The sequence below is a fragment of the Lithobates pipiens genome, unplaced genomic scaffold, assembly GCF_037356315.1.
Source record: "Lithobates pipiens isolate NorthernLeopardFrog02 unplaced genomic scaffold, aLitPip1_a1.2 Scaffold_16, whole genome shotgun sequence".
Lineage (NCBI taxonomy): Eukaryota > Metazoa > Chordata > Amphibia > Anura > Ranidae > Lithobates > Lithobates pipiens.
This window is the reverse complement of record NW_027507748.1, coordinates 639,503,047-639,520,514: the sequence shown is the minus strand read 5'-3', so window position 1 is coordinate 639,520,514 and position 17,468 is coordinate 639,503,047. Positions and strand designations below refer to the sequence as shown.

General features: G+C 46.2%; 1 protein-coding gene across 3 annotated transcripts in view; it reads left to right on the top strand.

Moving 5' to 3' along the window:
* The window catches only part of LIMA1 (LIM domain and actin binding 1), an 84,626-nt gene that overhangs the window by 45,599 nt on the left and 21,559 nt on the right, over window positions 1-17,468 (top strand). For 2 of the 3 annotated variants that reach the window (XM_077484270.1, XM_077484272.1), the window contains 3 exons: window positions 247-645; window positions 11,679-11,772; window positions 14,654-14,802. In XM_077484270.1, coding sequence (XP_077340396.1) covers window positions 247-645; window positions 11,679-11,772; window positions 14,654-14,802 — 642 coding nt within the window. The remainder of the gene's footprint in view (window positions 1-246; window positions 646-11,678; window positions 11,773-14,653; window positions 14,803-17,468) is intronic. The other variant, XM_077484273.1, reaches the window with a different exon arrangement.

The following is a 17,468-nucleotide window of genomic DNA, read 5'->3' as shown; positions in this document are numbered from 1 at the left end:
ATCTGTTTTGCCCATATATGGATATCCTCTTTTTTTTTTTTTTTCCCTTAAACTTCCTGCCCAGCCTTTCCTCCGCCTCTTAACCCCTCTGGGCTAAATGCTTTTTACATGTGGCAAAGACCATAATTTCCTTAGGAGCTGCCTGGATGTGGATCTGCCTTTTTTTTTCTGTTCTGCAGGTTTATTTTTCTTTCCCATAGACCGGCGCTTCCTAACTCACGTGCATTCATTTTCTATTCCTTTTAGAACATAGAGGCACTTCCTCCCAGCTTTAACCGGGGCTCCCTGAGCGTGTTGAAGAAAAAGTGGGAGACTCCGGTTCCTGCTGCTCAGACAGAAGTAAAGCGCAGTGGCAGTTTTGTGCTGAGGCAAAGGGTCAGCAGTTCTAAGGCGGAAACTGCCCCTGCTGGCCATCCTGAAGGCAGCCCCACCAAGGTCCGCTCGCCTCTGAAGGAACAAAGTCGCTTCCAATACCCCAGTGCCACAGAATTCCATTCTCAGCCCACCGGGGTGGAAAGCATGGAGCAAGAACTGGAGACTGCCAAGCTGGACACCCCGGAGCCTTCTCCAAAGATTGAGAAGTTCCATGTTCCAATGAACAATCTGAAGATGATGTTTGAGAAAGGTGAAACTGCCAATAATAAGGTAAGATTTGAGGGGGGGAGAAAAGTCAACATGTTCGTCTAATTTTAGGCTAAAAATTGTTTTACCACGTGGAAGTACATAAGATGCAGTCTTGAAACTGTAGCTGGATGTTTTGTCATTTGAGAAGATCTTAAAGCTTGCTGGGTGCCTAAGCTTACCATTCACATTGACTATCTTTTAGAAAATTTTTTAAAAGGGGATCTGCCTAAGTTATAACTTTAATTTGTACTCGGGCCCTGGCACTACATAGTTGCTGGCACAGGCAAGTTTACTGGGCGGCAAGCTTTCCGCTTACAATTGTCTTCTATAATGCAATTTTTAAAGTGGTGTTTAGCTTGCAATTGGATCGTATGGTATGGGGGCAGCTTAAATGGCATTTGCTCTGTTCTTCTCTCCTGTCCTTTATCTATTAGGCAGTCAGTCTGGCACAGCAGGCAGTTCAGGGTCAGGTTCAGCGACAAAGCACTGGTGAGATGATCACTTGGTAATTGAACAAGACACTGCTGGAGTCCATCAGGAGTTAACACAGCTGTTTGCAGAAGTGTCTGACGCTGGGGGTGGGGGGGTTAGATGGAGAGTACTATAAGAATTTGCAGTGTGATTCCGCCATACTATTCCTTCTACCTCTCATACTTGATGCATCTCAAGTTGAGATGTACTATTGGCTCATGAACTACAAGCTGCTCAAAATGAGTTGAAGCATTAGAGCAGAAGATGGCGTGCCAGCTGTCCTGCCTAGTGCATTGGTGGTCACTGTGCCAAGTAGGATTATACCACCTCTGTGACATCTTGCTTCCACCTGGTTAGAAAACAGACATGTCAGCAGTTTGGGAATGAATCAACATGAGTCTGAGCAGGAAGCAGCTTGTCTCGGAGCTCACTTTCTCTTCCTATTGTGTGTTTGGCACCTTCTGTAATGGAGCTCCTGAGTGGAAAAGGTCAGGTGAAACTCTACCCTTAAACTGTAAATGGGGGGGGGGGGGGGGGGGTGGTAGAGAATGTACATTCAGACCATATTTGCAGAAAGTTTGGAGAGGACACTCAATCCCTATTTTTTTTTTTTTTTTTTTTTTTGGGGGGGGGGGGGGGGGGTGTGTGATATAATTTTGCTCACATTGTACAAGTCCCAAGCTTTCAAACCATAAAATGCCTGTCTGTAGGACAATGGTGGAGCCATTGTAGAGCTAAAATATAAAGGTGTCAATACTGGGTGACTTCATTTCTTTCTGTTTGGGTGATTTTATATCTATGGCACTTTCAAACACTTTTGTCCCTGGCTCATTGGGGTAAATGATGATGGAATGGGTTGGAAAATCTTGTCTGCTTCACAGCCAGCACTAAAATTGCCCAGTGCATGCTGGTGCAGTGAATGGCGTCCCATTGGAATATCTTCTAGCTAAAAATGTTACTGCAAAAGCATGTGTTTTTTTTTTTTTTTTTGTGTATTCTAAATCAGACTTGTGCTTGGCATTACCCAAAATAGCAACTGGCTAGGCTGACTGCCCCCTAACGTGTTGTGTTACCGGGATTAAATTGGCTTTAAGACAGGACAAATGTAGTTTTCTCGGACAACAGCTGCCAGTTCTTACTGCTTCCCTTCCTAGAAGCGGATTGGCTACCATGCACAGCTGCACCAGATTTTGCACACCCCGATTTTAGTAAGTCAACCCCATTGTCTACAGACTGCTACAATCAGGGTAGAAAAGATGTCCGGCATTCTGTCTGTGGGCCTGCAGTTTGGTACTGGGAAGTGCAGCTTTGTCTCGAGCTGAACCAGATGTGACTCTATGCAGATGTATGGGCAGAATTTAAAGCTGCTTTAAACCCTAAACCCCAAATGGTAATGCAACTTGTCTGTCAGATCTGGTGGCTGCTTTTGTTTTCAAAGCTTTTCTCCCTGGTTTTCATCGGGCCAGTAACATGCCCTCCTTAGTGTGCCCCCTCTTGGAGGCTACTTTTTGGACAGCAGCATTGTTCATCTGGGTGTGTTGGATGTACTAGCAGATTAAAAAACACTATATTGGCAAAAGTATTGGGATGCCTCAGCTGTCCACAAGGTTTAGGAGTGTCTATGGAAGTGCTTGACCATTCTTCCAGAAGTGCATTTGTAAGGTCAGGTACCGATGATGTATTGGGTTGAGGTCAGGACTCTGTACAGGCTGGTCAACTTCCTCCACCCCAAACTCTCTCATCCATGCCTTTTATGGACCTTGCTTTGTGCACAGTCATGTTGGAACAGGAAGGAGCCATCGCCAAACTGTTCCCACCAAGTTGGGTCCAAAATGTCTTTTTATATGGACTCCTTAAGAGCCCAAGCCCTGAAAAACAGCCACCTGGATGAGGGAGTTTGGGGAGGAGGAACTTAAAAGCCTTACCTCAACTTGATGAAACATCGGTGCCTGACCTCACAAATGCACTTCTGGAAGAATGGTCAAACATTCCCATAGACGCACCTAAATCTTGTGAAAGTTGAAGTGGTTATAGCGGTAAAGGGTGGGCCAATGCAATATTCAACCCTATGGGCGAAGACTGGGACGTGTAAAGGCAGGCATCCCAATACTTTTGACGCTATAGTGTACTTGGGCTGGCCATACGCAGCTTGAAACTCTGCTGGTTCAGCAGAAACAAGCCAAGGTTCAAAGGCAGGCTGAATGTACAAAGTTTATCAATCAACTTTGGTACCACCAGCCCGGTGGATTCTTGCGCTTATCTCTAGCAGCTGCTATAGCCGCTAGCAATAATCATTCTCCCGGCAGGATAAAATGTATGCGGCCATCACATCTAAAACTGCAATATGTTTGCTTACTACCACTTTAAGATGTGTGGTGCAGAGTGACTACCCTTGACACGGCAGTTTTTTGAGTCCCCGCCAACTTATTACCCGTTTTTGATCCTGCCAATAGATCCACTTCCTATTAATAGGGTGACACTGTTAATTCTGCATTGCAGGGAGACAAGGCTACTGTGCAATTTCAAACAGGATGATTTAACTTTGTTCAGAGATGAAGCTTTAAGGGAAATGCTTTTAGGGCTAGTCTGCATGTTTGGCAGGGTCTGCTGTCCCTCTGAAGAGGGTTTTCTTTTATTCAGAAGCCTTTTTGCTGCTTTAACACTGAACTCCGCACTAATACAACTGCTGGCATTCAATGCAGCTATGGGGAGGTTGCAGTGTGACTCTGCTGGAATAGGTTTTATTTCTAGCATGGTCAAGTGCTACAAAGGATGGTCAAAATTCATCTCAACTGTATTTTTTATTCCCCACCATAAATGTAAATGAGCCCTTCAACATCCACACCAGATCAGGACTCTGTGCAGATCAGTCAGGTTCCTACACCCCCCCCCCCCCCCTAAGCTTTCTTAGCCATGTCTTTATGTACCTTTCTTTGTGCACAGGTCCAAATCATCTGGCAGATGGGGGATTATGGTGTGGAGGAGTTTTTTCAGGGGTTGGGCTTGGCCCTGTAGTTCCAGTGAAGAGAACTTCTAAGGTGTCAGCATACCAATACATTTTGGACAATCATGTTCCCAACTTTGTGGGAACAGTTTGGGGATGGCCCCGTCCTGTTCCAACATGACTGTGCACCAGTGCACAAAGCAGGGTCCATAAAGACATGTATGAGCGAGCTTGGGGGTGGACAGTCACCTTTGGGATGAATTGGAGAGGAGATTGACCTCAAATGTGCTTCTGAAAGAATGGTCAGACATTCCTATACACTTAATATAGTGCATGTACTCTACATATGTGAGGGATTATGACCCTTTACTTTCCTGATCTGTATTTTTGGATTAGACTCTGAGTACAGAGAATCGGCATTGCAGCTCGGCTAGTGTTGTCATAAAAGCCAATGATAGACCTAAATTTCACTTTAGTACTGTTTTTAAAGATTTGTTTAAAGAATGGGTGACCTTCTGTCTCTTCTGAGATATAATTTCTAAGTAGACAAATTCATGCCTCTCTACTGTGGAAAGGTTGTAGGTGAAGCTGTGGAAAGGTTGTAGGTGAAGCGGTCCTAACCCATTCGCAGTATGCAGTCTACTGATAAGCCAGCTTTTTTTTCCCCTTCTGATAATGAGTCTGGGTGTGTCTGCCTTCCGCCTGACAGGAAATCTAATAGTGACTTGTTGTTGTGTGCGCAGCCCTTTGTCCAAGGCCCGTCTATTCACTACTTGTGGTTTAGGACTTCCTATGGCTGTGCTCTGTATCCCAGCTCTGGTTTCAGGGCCTAGAGCAGCAATATATATGAGGTCATAGACTGTAAATCTTCTCAGCCCCCGCCCCATGCATTTCGTGGCAGCCATCTGAGCATTGCTAGAGATGATTAACACATTGTGACCTGGGATACTGGGTCATTGTTCCTCCATCGCTCATTCCACAGCCATTCTGGGTGGAAAGAAATGTAAGGCTTTGTTTGCAATTTGAGCAGTTTAAATGAGCCTGGAGCATAGCTGCTGCTTTCTAGGCAAAACGTCAATTTACTTTATTTTATGCGTTTACGGCACCAACATTCTGCATTGCTGGTGTAGACATGAAACCTTTTAAATCGGCCAACCTCAGCTGGACTTTGTCCTACAGGTAATCATGCACATTTGGGGCTAATTTCAGCAGAAACCATGAACTGCTAACATGTTTTATGGATTAAATTGCAGACAAAAGGGGAAAAACTGTACTGGTAAAAATAAAATCAAGTGCATAGAGTTGTGAGAATTCCTCGCAAACCACTCAGACGCCAGATATGCCTACAAATGCAGGGCAAAGCTTCAGGTTCACTTTCCTTCACCCTCCCCAGAAACTTATAGTTGCCGCCTTTCACTCCTCCGAAGGTCTGCTCAACCTTGGGGAGCAAAGGAAAGTCCTGTGTAAGTTGAGTACCCAGTCGTGGTGGACATAAGACTATGGATTCTCCATATACTTTTTTTTTTTTTTTATGTGTTTACTGATGGTGACTATAGCCGATAGCAGGAATCATTGTTTCGCCTGCCAGCAGAACACAATGGCACTGCAGGAGGCGACAGTGCTAATGGCTGAATTGAGCGATCTTTCCATCCATGTTGGAAGGAAAGGATTTTATAATATCGGCTGCTTAAGGCTGAACTCAATTGAAAAACTCTAGTTATCCTGTTGAAATCCCAGTGGGAAGATTTCCCAGTGGAATTGATCCCATTGTTAGGCAAGCCCTAGATGGCAGTGTTGGGTGAAATATCTTGATATGTTGTGTTCTGCTGGTGGAGCTTTCCTGGCCAGCAGAACACGATTGCTGCTAGCGGCTATAGCTGCCAGCAGTAACCCCATACCCAAAATCCGACAAGCTGGTTGTACTGAAGTCAATCGATTGGCTTCAGTCCAACCAGTCTGCTCCTATATGGCTCGAATCTCGTCTGGTCCCTGCTGAACCGACCAAGACTTGACCCATTTGTGGGGCTGGCTTTAGTGAGATTCAGCAGCGTTTGAGACAGCTATCAAGTAACATATCACTGTGTCTGCCAACATGGTTACAGGCGGGCAACATCTTTCATGGTCCTCCTGATGGTTGGTTTTTGGTGACAGAAATGCCAGTCTGACACTGGCCTTCAAGTGTATAAAGGTTTTTTATTTTATTGGGCTATATGTTGCTCTGGTACCTAGACATGGATTTGTACATCACTGTAGTCATGAGTCTCATCATAATTATGGAGAGGAACCTACTCCATGGGTGACTAAAGCAGAAAGGTCATGCCTGGAGTTCAGTTTTTACTTTTGGAAAGGCAGAGCAGTGGATTAATGGGATTTTTATTTTTCCCTAAAAAAATGTCATGTTCTGTCGCCGGTCTAGGCTTTTGAAGGGTCTGTGGTCAGGGGTAGAATTGTAGAAATGCAGCAAGTCGTCTCCAGTGAAGGGCCCCCAGCTTTGTGTATGACAATCTTCTGTTTGTGTGTATTGTATATGAATAGCCCTGTAATTGGTAACTTGTAACAAGTAAAACTTCCTGTGTATGTCATTCCTACTTCATGTTTGGGAGGGAACAATTGCAGCCTTTACAAAAGCGGTTCCATCTACGTTTGAATGGAGATTGTACAATTAGGCTAGACTTGATTTATGTGTAAATTACATCACACATCGCAATAGGTCACATTATTGGTGTACTGTAAATTTAGGAATTTGTTATGACTTGTGTACATGGGAAGCGTACCCTTGGGGTTAACATTCTAAGTCCTTGTACCTGATAGGAATTCCACATTTTTAGTCTACATAACACCCCCCCCCCCCCCCCCATTCAAAACTTGAGCTGTAGCATTTTTTTTATACAGTACGTCCGTCTACGCTGACTATACATACCTGTGAAGGCCACCTAATGCAGATTCCTGTGATGTGACAACAATTCTGCACTGCTCATAGTTCATAGCAGGGTTGCTGCTCATGTTGGCTGTGCCTGCTTGCATTAGTTGGATGAAAAATTTGCAGGGTGTGGCTATTGGCATTGCCACTGCTGACTTGCAATCCTGTAGCTGGCCAGCCTCTCGGTGCACCTATGCCATTGCCTCTATTTCTGAAATCCTCCTGTAAAGCTGTAGTGTCTGGGAGGTTTAGAGGCACAAGGAGAATTTTTTGGTTTGGTCGGTTTAGTCTTTTTGTGGGTTACTTGTTATACTGTCATGGAGCGGCTTTTAGTTGTGAGGCAATGAAAGTACCTAAATCTGACCAGGTATCTGCCTCTTGCAGAGCTTAGAATGGGAGATGCAGCATAAAAAGTTGGTTCTCATGCGTTAATAAAGAACATGCACATAGTTCTCGCTCTTTAGGCAGGTTAGGAGACCTATTGGCTTTCACAAACTGCAACAGGTCTCCTGCCCTACCAGACAGGGTTGTGTATTAGGGCTGTATAAATCCTAGAAGTGGCCAGACACCATTTTAAATCAAAGTGAATGGTTTCCCATGGCTTGGCCATAAAGGCCCTGTTCACACATGTGAATGCATAACAAAAGAATTGCTTTTCTTTTTAATGGGCCCTATTCACACCTGTGAGCTTTGCATTTGAGGGGAAAAAAATAGATGGCTTTTTTTTTTTAATGGTTTGTACAGCTGATGTGCTTACACAAATGCCTGCCCATCCTTTTTGACATGGCATGTGCTGGGTGGCTGTGGGTAAGGCAGTGCTTGCTACACATCCCCCATATAATTCAGTGAAGGATTTTTTTTTGGGGAATGTATCTATATACACTGGTTCATAACTTGCCTCTACTCCCATCAATGTCTGTCTGGCAGCGGGGCCAGGATAGGAATAATAAATTCTCACTATAGACTTAAATATCCTATGAAAATTGTCACGTGTGATTGTGGGCTAGCTTGAGGGCCCAGGAGAACATCTGACATGGAAAAGAGGTGAAGGGCCAAAGCCACATACATGGAATGAATTTTGTTTTGGGCTTTTGTAAGCCACAAGTGTTCCAATTGCATCTGGGGAGAGGAGTGTTGTACCATCGGCTTTCAATACACCAACACATTTTGATGCACGCATTTTGAGCTCAAGTCCAGTTAACACTTTATGTGGTTACAGCAAGTGTTCGTTTTGGGCTAAACATGGCCCATTGTAAGTGCCCCTGTCAGTGGTAAATGGTTTGTTCGAACCCGGTTACCTGCTATATCTGTGACAGGTTGTTCTGCTGAAAAATAGACTTGCTGGCAGGATCACCAGGTGATAAAGCCTAAAAAAGCAGTAATAACATTTAAGAATTGGTAAGCTGCATTGTTTGCGTTTTAATACTGCTTTAAAACCAGTGCTGTCCAGGCTGGTTTATGAGGTTTAGTTACAGCTCAGTTGAGGGTGTTATTGGGCCAAAATAAAATGGTATGTGTAAGTTGCCTTTGTAAAGGCATAAGGATGGTTTATAGTTTAAAGCGGAGGTCCACCCTAAAATGGACCTCCGCTCATCGGAATCCCCCCCCCCTCCGGCGCCACAATCGGCACCTTTCAGGGGGGAGGGGGGTGCAGTTACCTGGATAATCCAGGTAACTGCACCCACTTCCGGGCTAGCTCTCTGCGGAACGGGCGTAGGTTACGCCCCCGTTCCGCAAGCGCCTGCCCCCTTCAGCAAGTGCCCCGCTGCCTGCTGGGAAACACACAGCTCCCAGAGGCAGCGGGGACCGTCCGGATTGCGCCGCGCGGCTCGCGCATGCGCAGTAGGGAACCGGGAAATGAAGCCGAAAGGCTCCATTTCCTGATTCCCATACCCAAGATGGCGGCGGGACCCGGCAGCCGAGCGAGCGATCGGCTTCGGGTGCCGACATCGCGGGCGCGCTGGACAGGTAAGTGTCACTATTTAAAAGTCAGCAGCTGCAGTATTTGTAGCTGCTGGCTTTTAAAAAAAAAAAAAAAAAAACGCGGAGTCCCGGTGGACTCCCGCTTTAAGATGAGCGATCTTGCATCTGATGTCATGCATTTAGGGCAGCACAGTGGTGTAGTGGTTGGCACTCTTACCTAGCAGTAAAAAGGTTCAAATCCCAACCACGACACTACCTGCCTGGAGTTTGCATGTTCTCCCTGTGCCTGTGTGGGTTTCCTCCCACACTCCAAAGACATGTAGGTAGGTTAATTGGCTTCTGTCCAAAAAAAATTGGCCCTAGTAGATGAATGGGGACCCTGGATTGTGGGCTCCCTGAGGATAGGGACCAATGTGAGTGTGCAATGTACAGGGATAGGGACAATTGTAGACACTCAGGTTGAACAGAATGGACTGGTGTCTTTTATTCAACCTTACTATGTAACTATAAGGCTGTACCGCCTATGGGGGGCAGTATTTAGCTGCACAGGTGTTCCATGCCAGCAGTACCATTGCTATGAATAGGGGTAGCAGCAGCTGCATGGACACAGCTGCCACTCCCCAATGTGACATCTGTGTATGGCCTCGAATGCACCCGTACGGCTGTCCGATTGGGAGCACCACCTGTGTCAAGTGTTGTCAATGGGACTGCCTCAACACTATAGCTGTGCATCCATGTGCAGAAGAACAAATTACTCCAGGGCTCAAAAGGGCAGTCCCCAGACCAAGATGCTGTATGAAGTCTATACTTCCTCTGGTAAAATGCTTCAATGATGCTGCCCTCCTCAGATGGGGGAATTCAAAGCGAAACTGTAAACGCATGAGGGGAGCAAACGCTGAGTGCAGTGATGGCGAACCTTGGCATCCCAGAGGTTTTGGCACTACATTTACCTTGATACACTTCTACACTGCAGAGTGCATGAGCATCATGGGAAATGTAGTTTCAAAACATCTGGGGTGCCAAGGTTTACCATCACAGGCCTAGTGCTTTACCTATGATTTATTGATCAACGAAGCCAAAAGGTCAAATGGAATACTGACAAAAGTGACAGGCAAGACAAACCCACTGGTCAACCGATGTGGCAAAGGGTGACCAAACACGGGCAATGTCGGCAAGCTTGGCTTTTTGATTTCTTTAATAGATCTTGGATAATGCACTAGGTGTTTGCATCCCCCTGTTTTTTCTTTTTTGTGCAATTCCTTTGCAGGTAACCATGGCCCTCCATGGGCGTACGGTTATGTGAACGAGGCCTAACTCTGCAGCTGCATGGAAACTATTCCCATCACTGCAAATGACCTGTTCTAATCCGTTCAATGAGAATGTACATAAGAGCAGCCATAACTTGCTGCTACATGCAAACCTCTGTGCAGAAGTAAATGGAGCGTTATGGAAACACACAAGCACATGTGGAAATGCTTTCTTTTAATGCTGCATTCATAATGTGTATTGTGATGACTGTTTTCATTTTCTTGCTGCAATACGTAAATTGTGCGCTAAACTTTTTCTCGGTATGTTACAAATTACTTCGGAATTCCAGTCTGTACACCCCATGGGACAGTTTTTATAGGGTCCCTAATCTTAAGGGTTTTTTTTCTGTTTAATGTAGAAGCTTATTTACTGCAGGAAGGGGGGGGTGGACTCCACTGGGAACGGTGGTGAGGTGCCTTGTAGTAATCAAGAGAGAATGCTACTAAACATATAGGCAGATGCATTTTTTCCTCCGTCCAATAGCTGGCACTGTGCAGAGTGGAGTTTGGGGAAATTGTCCTCATGGTGTTTTAGAGGGAGCCGCTGTGGGCGCTGCAATCACTAGCAACCTTTGGCCTTTTTTTTTTTTTTTCCAAACCCATTGATTTTTTAAGTTCCCACCTGTAAAAGTCAGCAGCTACAAATACTATAGCTGCTGACTTTTAATATAAGGACACTTGCCTGTCCAGGGATCCCGCAATGTCTGCACCCCAACCTGATCCAACAAACTTCTCCGGGTGCAGCTGCCCTTGTCTTCACTAAGGGAAACAAAGCCTTTGCGACATCAAGGCCCATTTCCTGCTGCGAATGCGTGAGTCATGCTGCGCTTTCTGAATGGTCCCGCGGTCTTCTGGGACCTTTGTGCCTCACAGAAGGCAGCGGGGAGGTCAAATTTTGTAGATTGCCACACAGATTGCAGTGCTCTTACCCGGGAGTGCTCTTACCCGGGAGTGGGTACCTGGTTTTGAAGGGGGAGGAAGCAAATAAGCAGGGGAGTTGTCCCCTTTTGGGTGGCGTTCTGCTTTGTTCCTTGCATCCCTGTTCAGGCAGTCTTGTTGATTTCTGTTGGGACCCAGGGCTGCATGGTCACAGCTATTGCTTCCAATATGACATTGGTGCATGGCTAAAAAAATGCTGGATGTTTTGTACGCTATGTGAACAATACCTTAGACATGAGATGGTAGTTGGGTGATCTAGCCACAATACTTTTAACAAAAGATCTTTTTATAAACATGCATGATCCCAGGTCAGAATGAATGTTAGCAGTTCCTATCACTCCATTAATGTATTGTGGTTCCTCCCCCAAGGTTGGCTGGCTTGGGGATTTGTGGTATTATGTTCCAGACACACAGTAGTTTTCTAATCTGATTGTAAATGTAATTAGCTGGGTTGGGAAATTATCTTCTATGCGTGGGCAGCCTTGCCTGATAATCTTTGGAGGGTTTTTATCATTTTTTTTTTCTAATTGTATTTCCTTCCTCTTCAAAGCATCCACACCGTGAACCCGGGAAACTTAATGTTGGAAAACTAGGTTCTGAAAACTACATTTCAACTGAGGATTCAGAGTACTCCATCACTGAGGGTAAGTGCTTCCGCAAAATGACTCGAGTGCATGTTTTAAAGTGATACTTAAGTCCGTTTTTTTTTTTTTCATTTTAAAATAACAAACTTGTCATACTTGCCTGCTCTGTGCAAAATCACTGCACAGAGCAGCCCAGATCCTCTTCTCTGGCACTCCTGTCGAGTGCCCCCACAGCAAGCTGCATATGGGGTCACCCTAGCTGAGCTGCCACACTGTCCAGACAGAGCTGTGGTTTGGCCCGGTTCACTCTTCGCTCATTGGCTCACTGACTTTTACAGCAGCAGGAGCCAATGGTGCCATGCTGCTGTCTCAGCCAATGAGGGAGAGTCCCAGGCAGCTGAGTCTCGCGTGCAACTTCGCTGGATTTAGATGGGCTCAGTTAAGCATTAGGTGGGCTGCTGCACACTTTTTTATCTTAATGCTCAGAATGAATTACGATAAAAAAAAAAAAACCTGACTTTAAAACCACTTTAAGGCTTTTTTTTTAAATTTTATTTAGACAAGCCTCTGGTCTGGACTTCCCCCAGTAATCACTGAATTGTAGAGGCTTCCATATCCCATCTACTAAAACTGACTTTATTGAAAATCTGCCAGTTCAGCAGTGCTGATCCTGACATGTTTATAATTTGTATGAGCAACTTGGGTACAACCAGCCTCTATTGATCAACTTGGTACACTTGGCCTGCCCATTAACAGTTCGGATCTCGGCCGGTTCCTGCTAAACCTGCTGTGATTTGAACAGTGTATGGCCAGATGAGGGGGGGGGGGATCCTAAAATAAAACAAATGCAACTTGCCAATTGCTAGATATGGTGGCTGCAATAGATTACAATCGGAAGCACACAATGAGAGCAACCAATCAGATGTGACAAATTGCCTTCACCTTATATCCTCCCAAAACCACACCCTTTTAATGTTTCACCTGGCTTAATAAAAAAAGCTGAGCCTGAAAGCCGGCGAAACGTGTAAGTAGTGTGGTCTTAAAATCAAATGTCTTAATAGATCTGTCGCCAATCTGTCAAATCTGACCAGGTGGTCTGACAGTGTGTGCTTCCTGTGGGGTGTATGTGTGTATGTGTGTATGTGTGTATGTGTGTATGTGTGTATGTGTGTATATATTTTTTTCCAAAGCTTGTATTGTCAGGCTTGAGTAGTTAATCTGTGTACATGGGGCAACTATTTTGCTCCATTGTTACTTTTTATGCTGATAACCATTCTGCCTTGTAGATTGGTAGGTGTAAACCAGCAGTGCCCAACCAGTGCCCTGGGAGCCACATGTGGCCCTCTGATGTGGTCCGTGCTCTCCTGCTCTGATGGCTGGTTGGCCAAGATCGTGGATTACCAACCTGCCATTCCAGTCCGTCAGTGTTGTAAATGAAGCCGGCGGTAGAGAAAGAAAGTGGCTGTGGAGCAGAGCCACACAAGACTAAGCTTCTTGTATAGCGCCGCCTCCTGTCACAGGCCGAGTAATGGCAAGTGCACACTTCCATTCATGCTGACCTAGGCAGACTGTTAAAAGTAAGTTTAATATTAAAATCGGTATATATGAGCATTTCTGTTGTAGTTACTGGGCTGCTTTCAAACTGACCCACAGCTGCGGTGCAGTACACCTACACCTACAGGTTACCTGCACTGAGCCATAGACTAATGTCCATTGCCTGCAGATATGGTGCTCTTTCAGAAATTGTACTACACCTGTGTGATGGAAGTCTATGGCAAAGTGCAGCTAACCTGCAGGAAAGCCACAACTGCACTGCTCTACACCCGCAGTGTAGGTAAACCAGTGTACCAGTATGATGGACTTGTGTCCGTTAACACCCACCTACCTCCAATGCAATACACCAAAAAATGAGGGGATCTGTCCCCTTCCATCTGATCAGATTAGTGGAAGGCACATAGAGTAGAGTGGGCTGTTTCTGTGTCTGCTCTGCATATGCGGAGTGGACACAGACCTGTCAGCCACCTATTCCACTCCTTGTGGTGCGCCACCAGTTACCAAGTCACTTAAGTGGCCCACGCTCTTCAAAAGGTTGGGCACCCCTGGTGTAGACATCTGATCTGTGCTGCCTAGGCTAGGATCTGGCAGAGCCTTTTGTTCATGGCAAATGCCCAGTTCAAAATATTGATGCTAACCTGTCATGCATGTATTAAGTGTAGAGTTCCATGTGAGTAGCTGATTATTGCTTTCAAACAGTGTTTTTGGAATAAAAGATGCTCTAAAGGGTGACAATTTCTTCAGTCTTCCCTGGACGAGAATGTTTATACCTAAAATTGGCTAATGTCATAAAGAGGAGAATATTTTTATTTTTTTCCCTAGGGTGCTTGGCATTTTTCTTCAGGTCACCACGGGCTAGAAAAAAACAAATGCGCTTTTGCTTTTAAGCGTTTCCATTTTAATTGCAGAGTAAATATTAAGCCTGAATATTTGTTGCAGTTTTGTTTGCTGGGTAACGGCAAACTTTTATTAGACATTTTTAATGTTAGGACTGTTTGCATGCATAGGGTCTTTACTTCTAAAAGGCCATTAAGGCAGCTGCCTGAGGCAGCACTGATGGCCAGGGCATCCACACATAATCTGGTCTCTAGCACGGTTTAGCAAGGCTCCCTGCCTAGCTGCTGTACAGATTTGGCAGGTAGTGACTTGGCTTGTGAAAGTGCAGCCTTGGCATCAGTTACTGGAGCCAACAGCTCACTCGCACAGGTAGCAATGACCCAAGGTGACCACTTTGGCAAAAAACTGCCTTGGTCAAGGATCGGTACTGGAGAAGGTTGTCGGATAATTCCAAGAATATTATGTACTTGGGTTCTAGTTTGTAGATGTACAGCTGCATTGCTAATCTTCTTCTTTTTCCAGCAGTAATCCTGTGCTATTTCTATTTTAGGTGGTTCTCCTGAAAGCAGCCCCAGTAAACTCTCCTCTCAGAAAAGCTTAGAAATTTCTCATGTCCTGGAGAGCACTTCTTCTTTAAAAGAGAGAATGGCCAAGTATCAAGCTGCTCTGACCAAGCAATCCAAGCCTGTCTCACCCACGGTATGTCTGATCTTTGAAAACTAGAACTAGGTTCTCAGAGGTGATTGTTGTGCAGTGTGTAAATTAGACGTCAGGCCGTAGTCATAAGTTAAGGCCTGATGGCTGAAATTCATTAGCTGTTTTCCAGCTATTCATGCTTTTTCAAAACAGGAAGACTGATGCCACCCCAAGTACCAACCATCTCTCCTGTCTGTTGTATAGAAGAATTGGTGGTCTGAGGTGTTTATTACATAATTTCATCAGTGGCAGATGTGTTGCTTTAAAACTGACTTTTTTTAGTCTAGTCATTTGACAGTGGTGAGAAATATCATACATGGAATGACATTGATTTCTAAAAATGCTGGTTGAGTAGTCAGACTTTATTGGCCTGTGACCGGTATGCAACCAACCGTCTGAACTCCTGATCTGCGTGTTCCAGGCTAGTTATGCCTTCAATCTAGAGCAGAGGTTCTCAACCTGGGGGTTGGGAGCCCCCTCAGGTCGAATGACATTTGCCTGGGGTCACCGAATCCGGGGCTTTTCCTGAAGCCCACATCGCTCACCCAGCTGGGCCGTTCCTGGAGCCCACGGCTGCCCACTGAGCCTCTTTGCAGCTGCCCTTTCAGTTCACAGCATGGCTGAGGGGCAGAGACTAGAGGTCAGCTGACTGGTGAGGCATGTGAAGTGGGAGGGGCTGAAGGAGACACCAACGCCTGATTTCGGCATAGGTTTCACTGCTGCGAGACACCACTAAGTCTGAGACACAGTGAAGCTGGAGACGCAGTAAGTGTCACACTACCTATGATTATAGTTGCCATTAAAAGTCCCCACTATAGTTCTCACATCAGCAGATGACCCTGGTCACCTAAGTTGGCTGATCAGAACTCCCCTCAGCATTGCCACTCATCCCATTCCCCTCCCCCCACCTTTCACCCCAGGAGTGATGGAAGGAATAAAAATCGAATAAATGGAAGGGCAAAGAAAAGAGGGGGGAGAATAAGTGCACAAGAGACTGCTAGAGAAGGAAAGAAGGGAAATAAAGGAGAACGGAGTGGTACATCCTTTAACCACTTGCTTACTGGGCACTTAAACCCCCCTCAGTCCCAGACCAATTTTCAGCTTTCAGCGCTGATGCACTTTGAGTGACAATTGCGCGGGCATACAACACTGTACCCAAATGAAATTTTTATCATTTTTTTCCCACAAATAGAGCTTTCTTTTGGTGGTATTTAGTTACAGCTCGGAGTTTTATTTTTTGCTAAACAAACAAAAAAAGATGCAAAAAAAAAAAAAAAAAAAAAAAAAATCATGTTTTAATAGTTTGTTATAAAATTTTGCAAACGGGTCATTTTTCTCCTTCATTGAAGTGCGCTGATTAGGCGGCACTGATAGGCTGCATTGGTGGGCACTGATGGGCTGCATTGGTGGGCACTGATGGGCTGCATTGGTGGGCACTGATGGGCTGCATTGGTGGGCACTGATGGGCTGCATTGGTGGGCACTGATGGGCTGCATTGGTGGGCACTGATGGGCTGCATTGGTGGGCACTGATGGGCTGCATTGGTGGGCACTGATAGGCTGCACTGGTGGGCACTGATAGGCATAGTTAAGGCGGCACTAATAGGCACAGATAAGGCGGCACCGATGGGCACAGATAAGGCGGCACTGATGGGCAAAGATGGGCACAGATAAGATGGCACGGATGGGTGGCACGGATGGGCACAGATAAGGCGGCACTGATGGGCAAAGATGGGCACAGATAAGATGGCACGGATGGGTGGCACGGATAAGTGGCACGGATGGGTGGCACGGATGGGCACTGATAGGTACCACAGATAGATGGGACTGATGGGCACTGATAGGTGGCACTGATAGGTGGCTCTGATAGGTGGCACTGCTGGGCACTGATGGGCGGCACTGCTGGGCACTGATGGGCGGCACTGCTGGGCACTGATGGGCGGCACTGGGGTGCAGCACCTGAGGCAGATTTTGGGTGGCACTGCTGGGTGGCACTGTGGGCACTGCTGGGTGGCACTGTGGGCACTGCTGGGTGGCACTGTGGGCACTGCTGGGTGGCACTGTGGGCACTATGGGCACTGCTGGGTGGCACTGACAGGGGGGCACTTACTTTATTCAGGATGGCACTGCGGGTGGCAGGTGGGCACTGGCAGGGGGCAGGTGTCCTTTTATATTGCTGGCCGTGATCGGGACTGATGTCCCGAACACGGCCGCCGGCGATCGGCTTTTTTTTTTTCTCCTCGCGCTGTCAGCGCGAGGAGGAATACTAGCCGATTACCGGCTCCGTTTTATCACATGATCAGCTGTCATTGGCTGACAGCTGATCACGTGATAAGGGGTCGGGATCGACCCCTTACACGGATCGGTGATCAGGCGAGTCTCACGGACTCGCCGATCACAGAGCGCGCCGCGCGCGCCCCTCAGGGGGCGCGCAGGCCGCTCGTAACCAGGACTACGTCAATAGACGTAGTCCCGGAAATGTGGGTCCGCGCTATTGCCGTCATTTTGCAATAGCGCGGATCCCAAGTGGTTAAATATACCATAAGGGGTTTTAATATTGTACATGTGGCAGGGTCTCTGAGCGCTAAATATCCATGGGTTAGGGACGCAAATTACTTGCCTTGGCTGCTAACAACCCACGCTACAAAAATTTTACCATTAGGGGTCCCC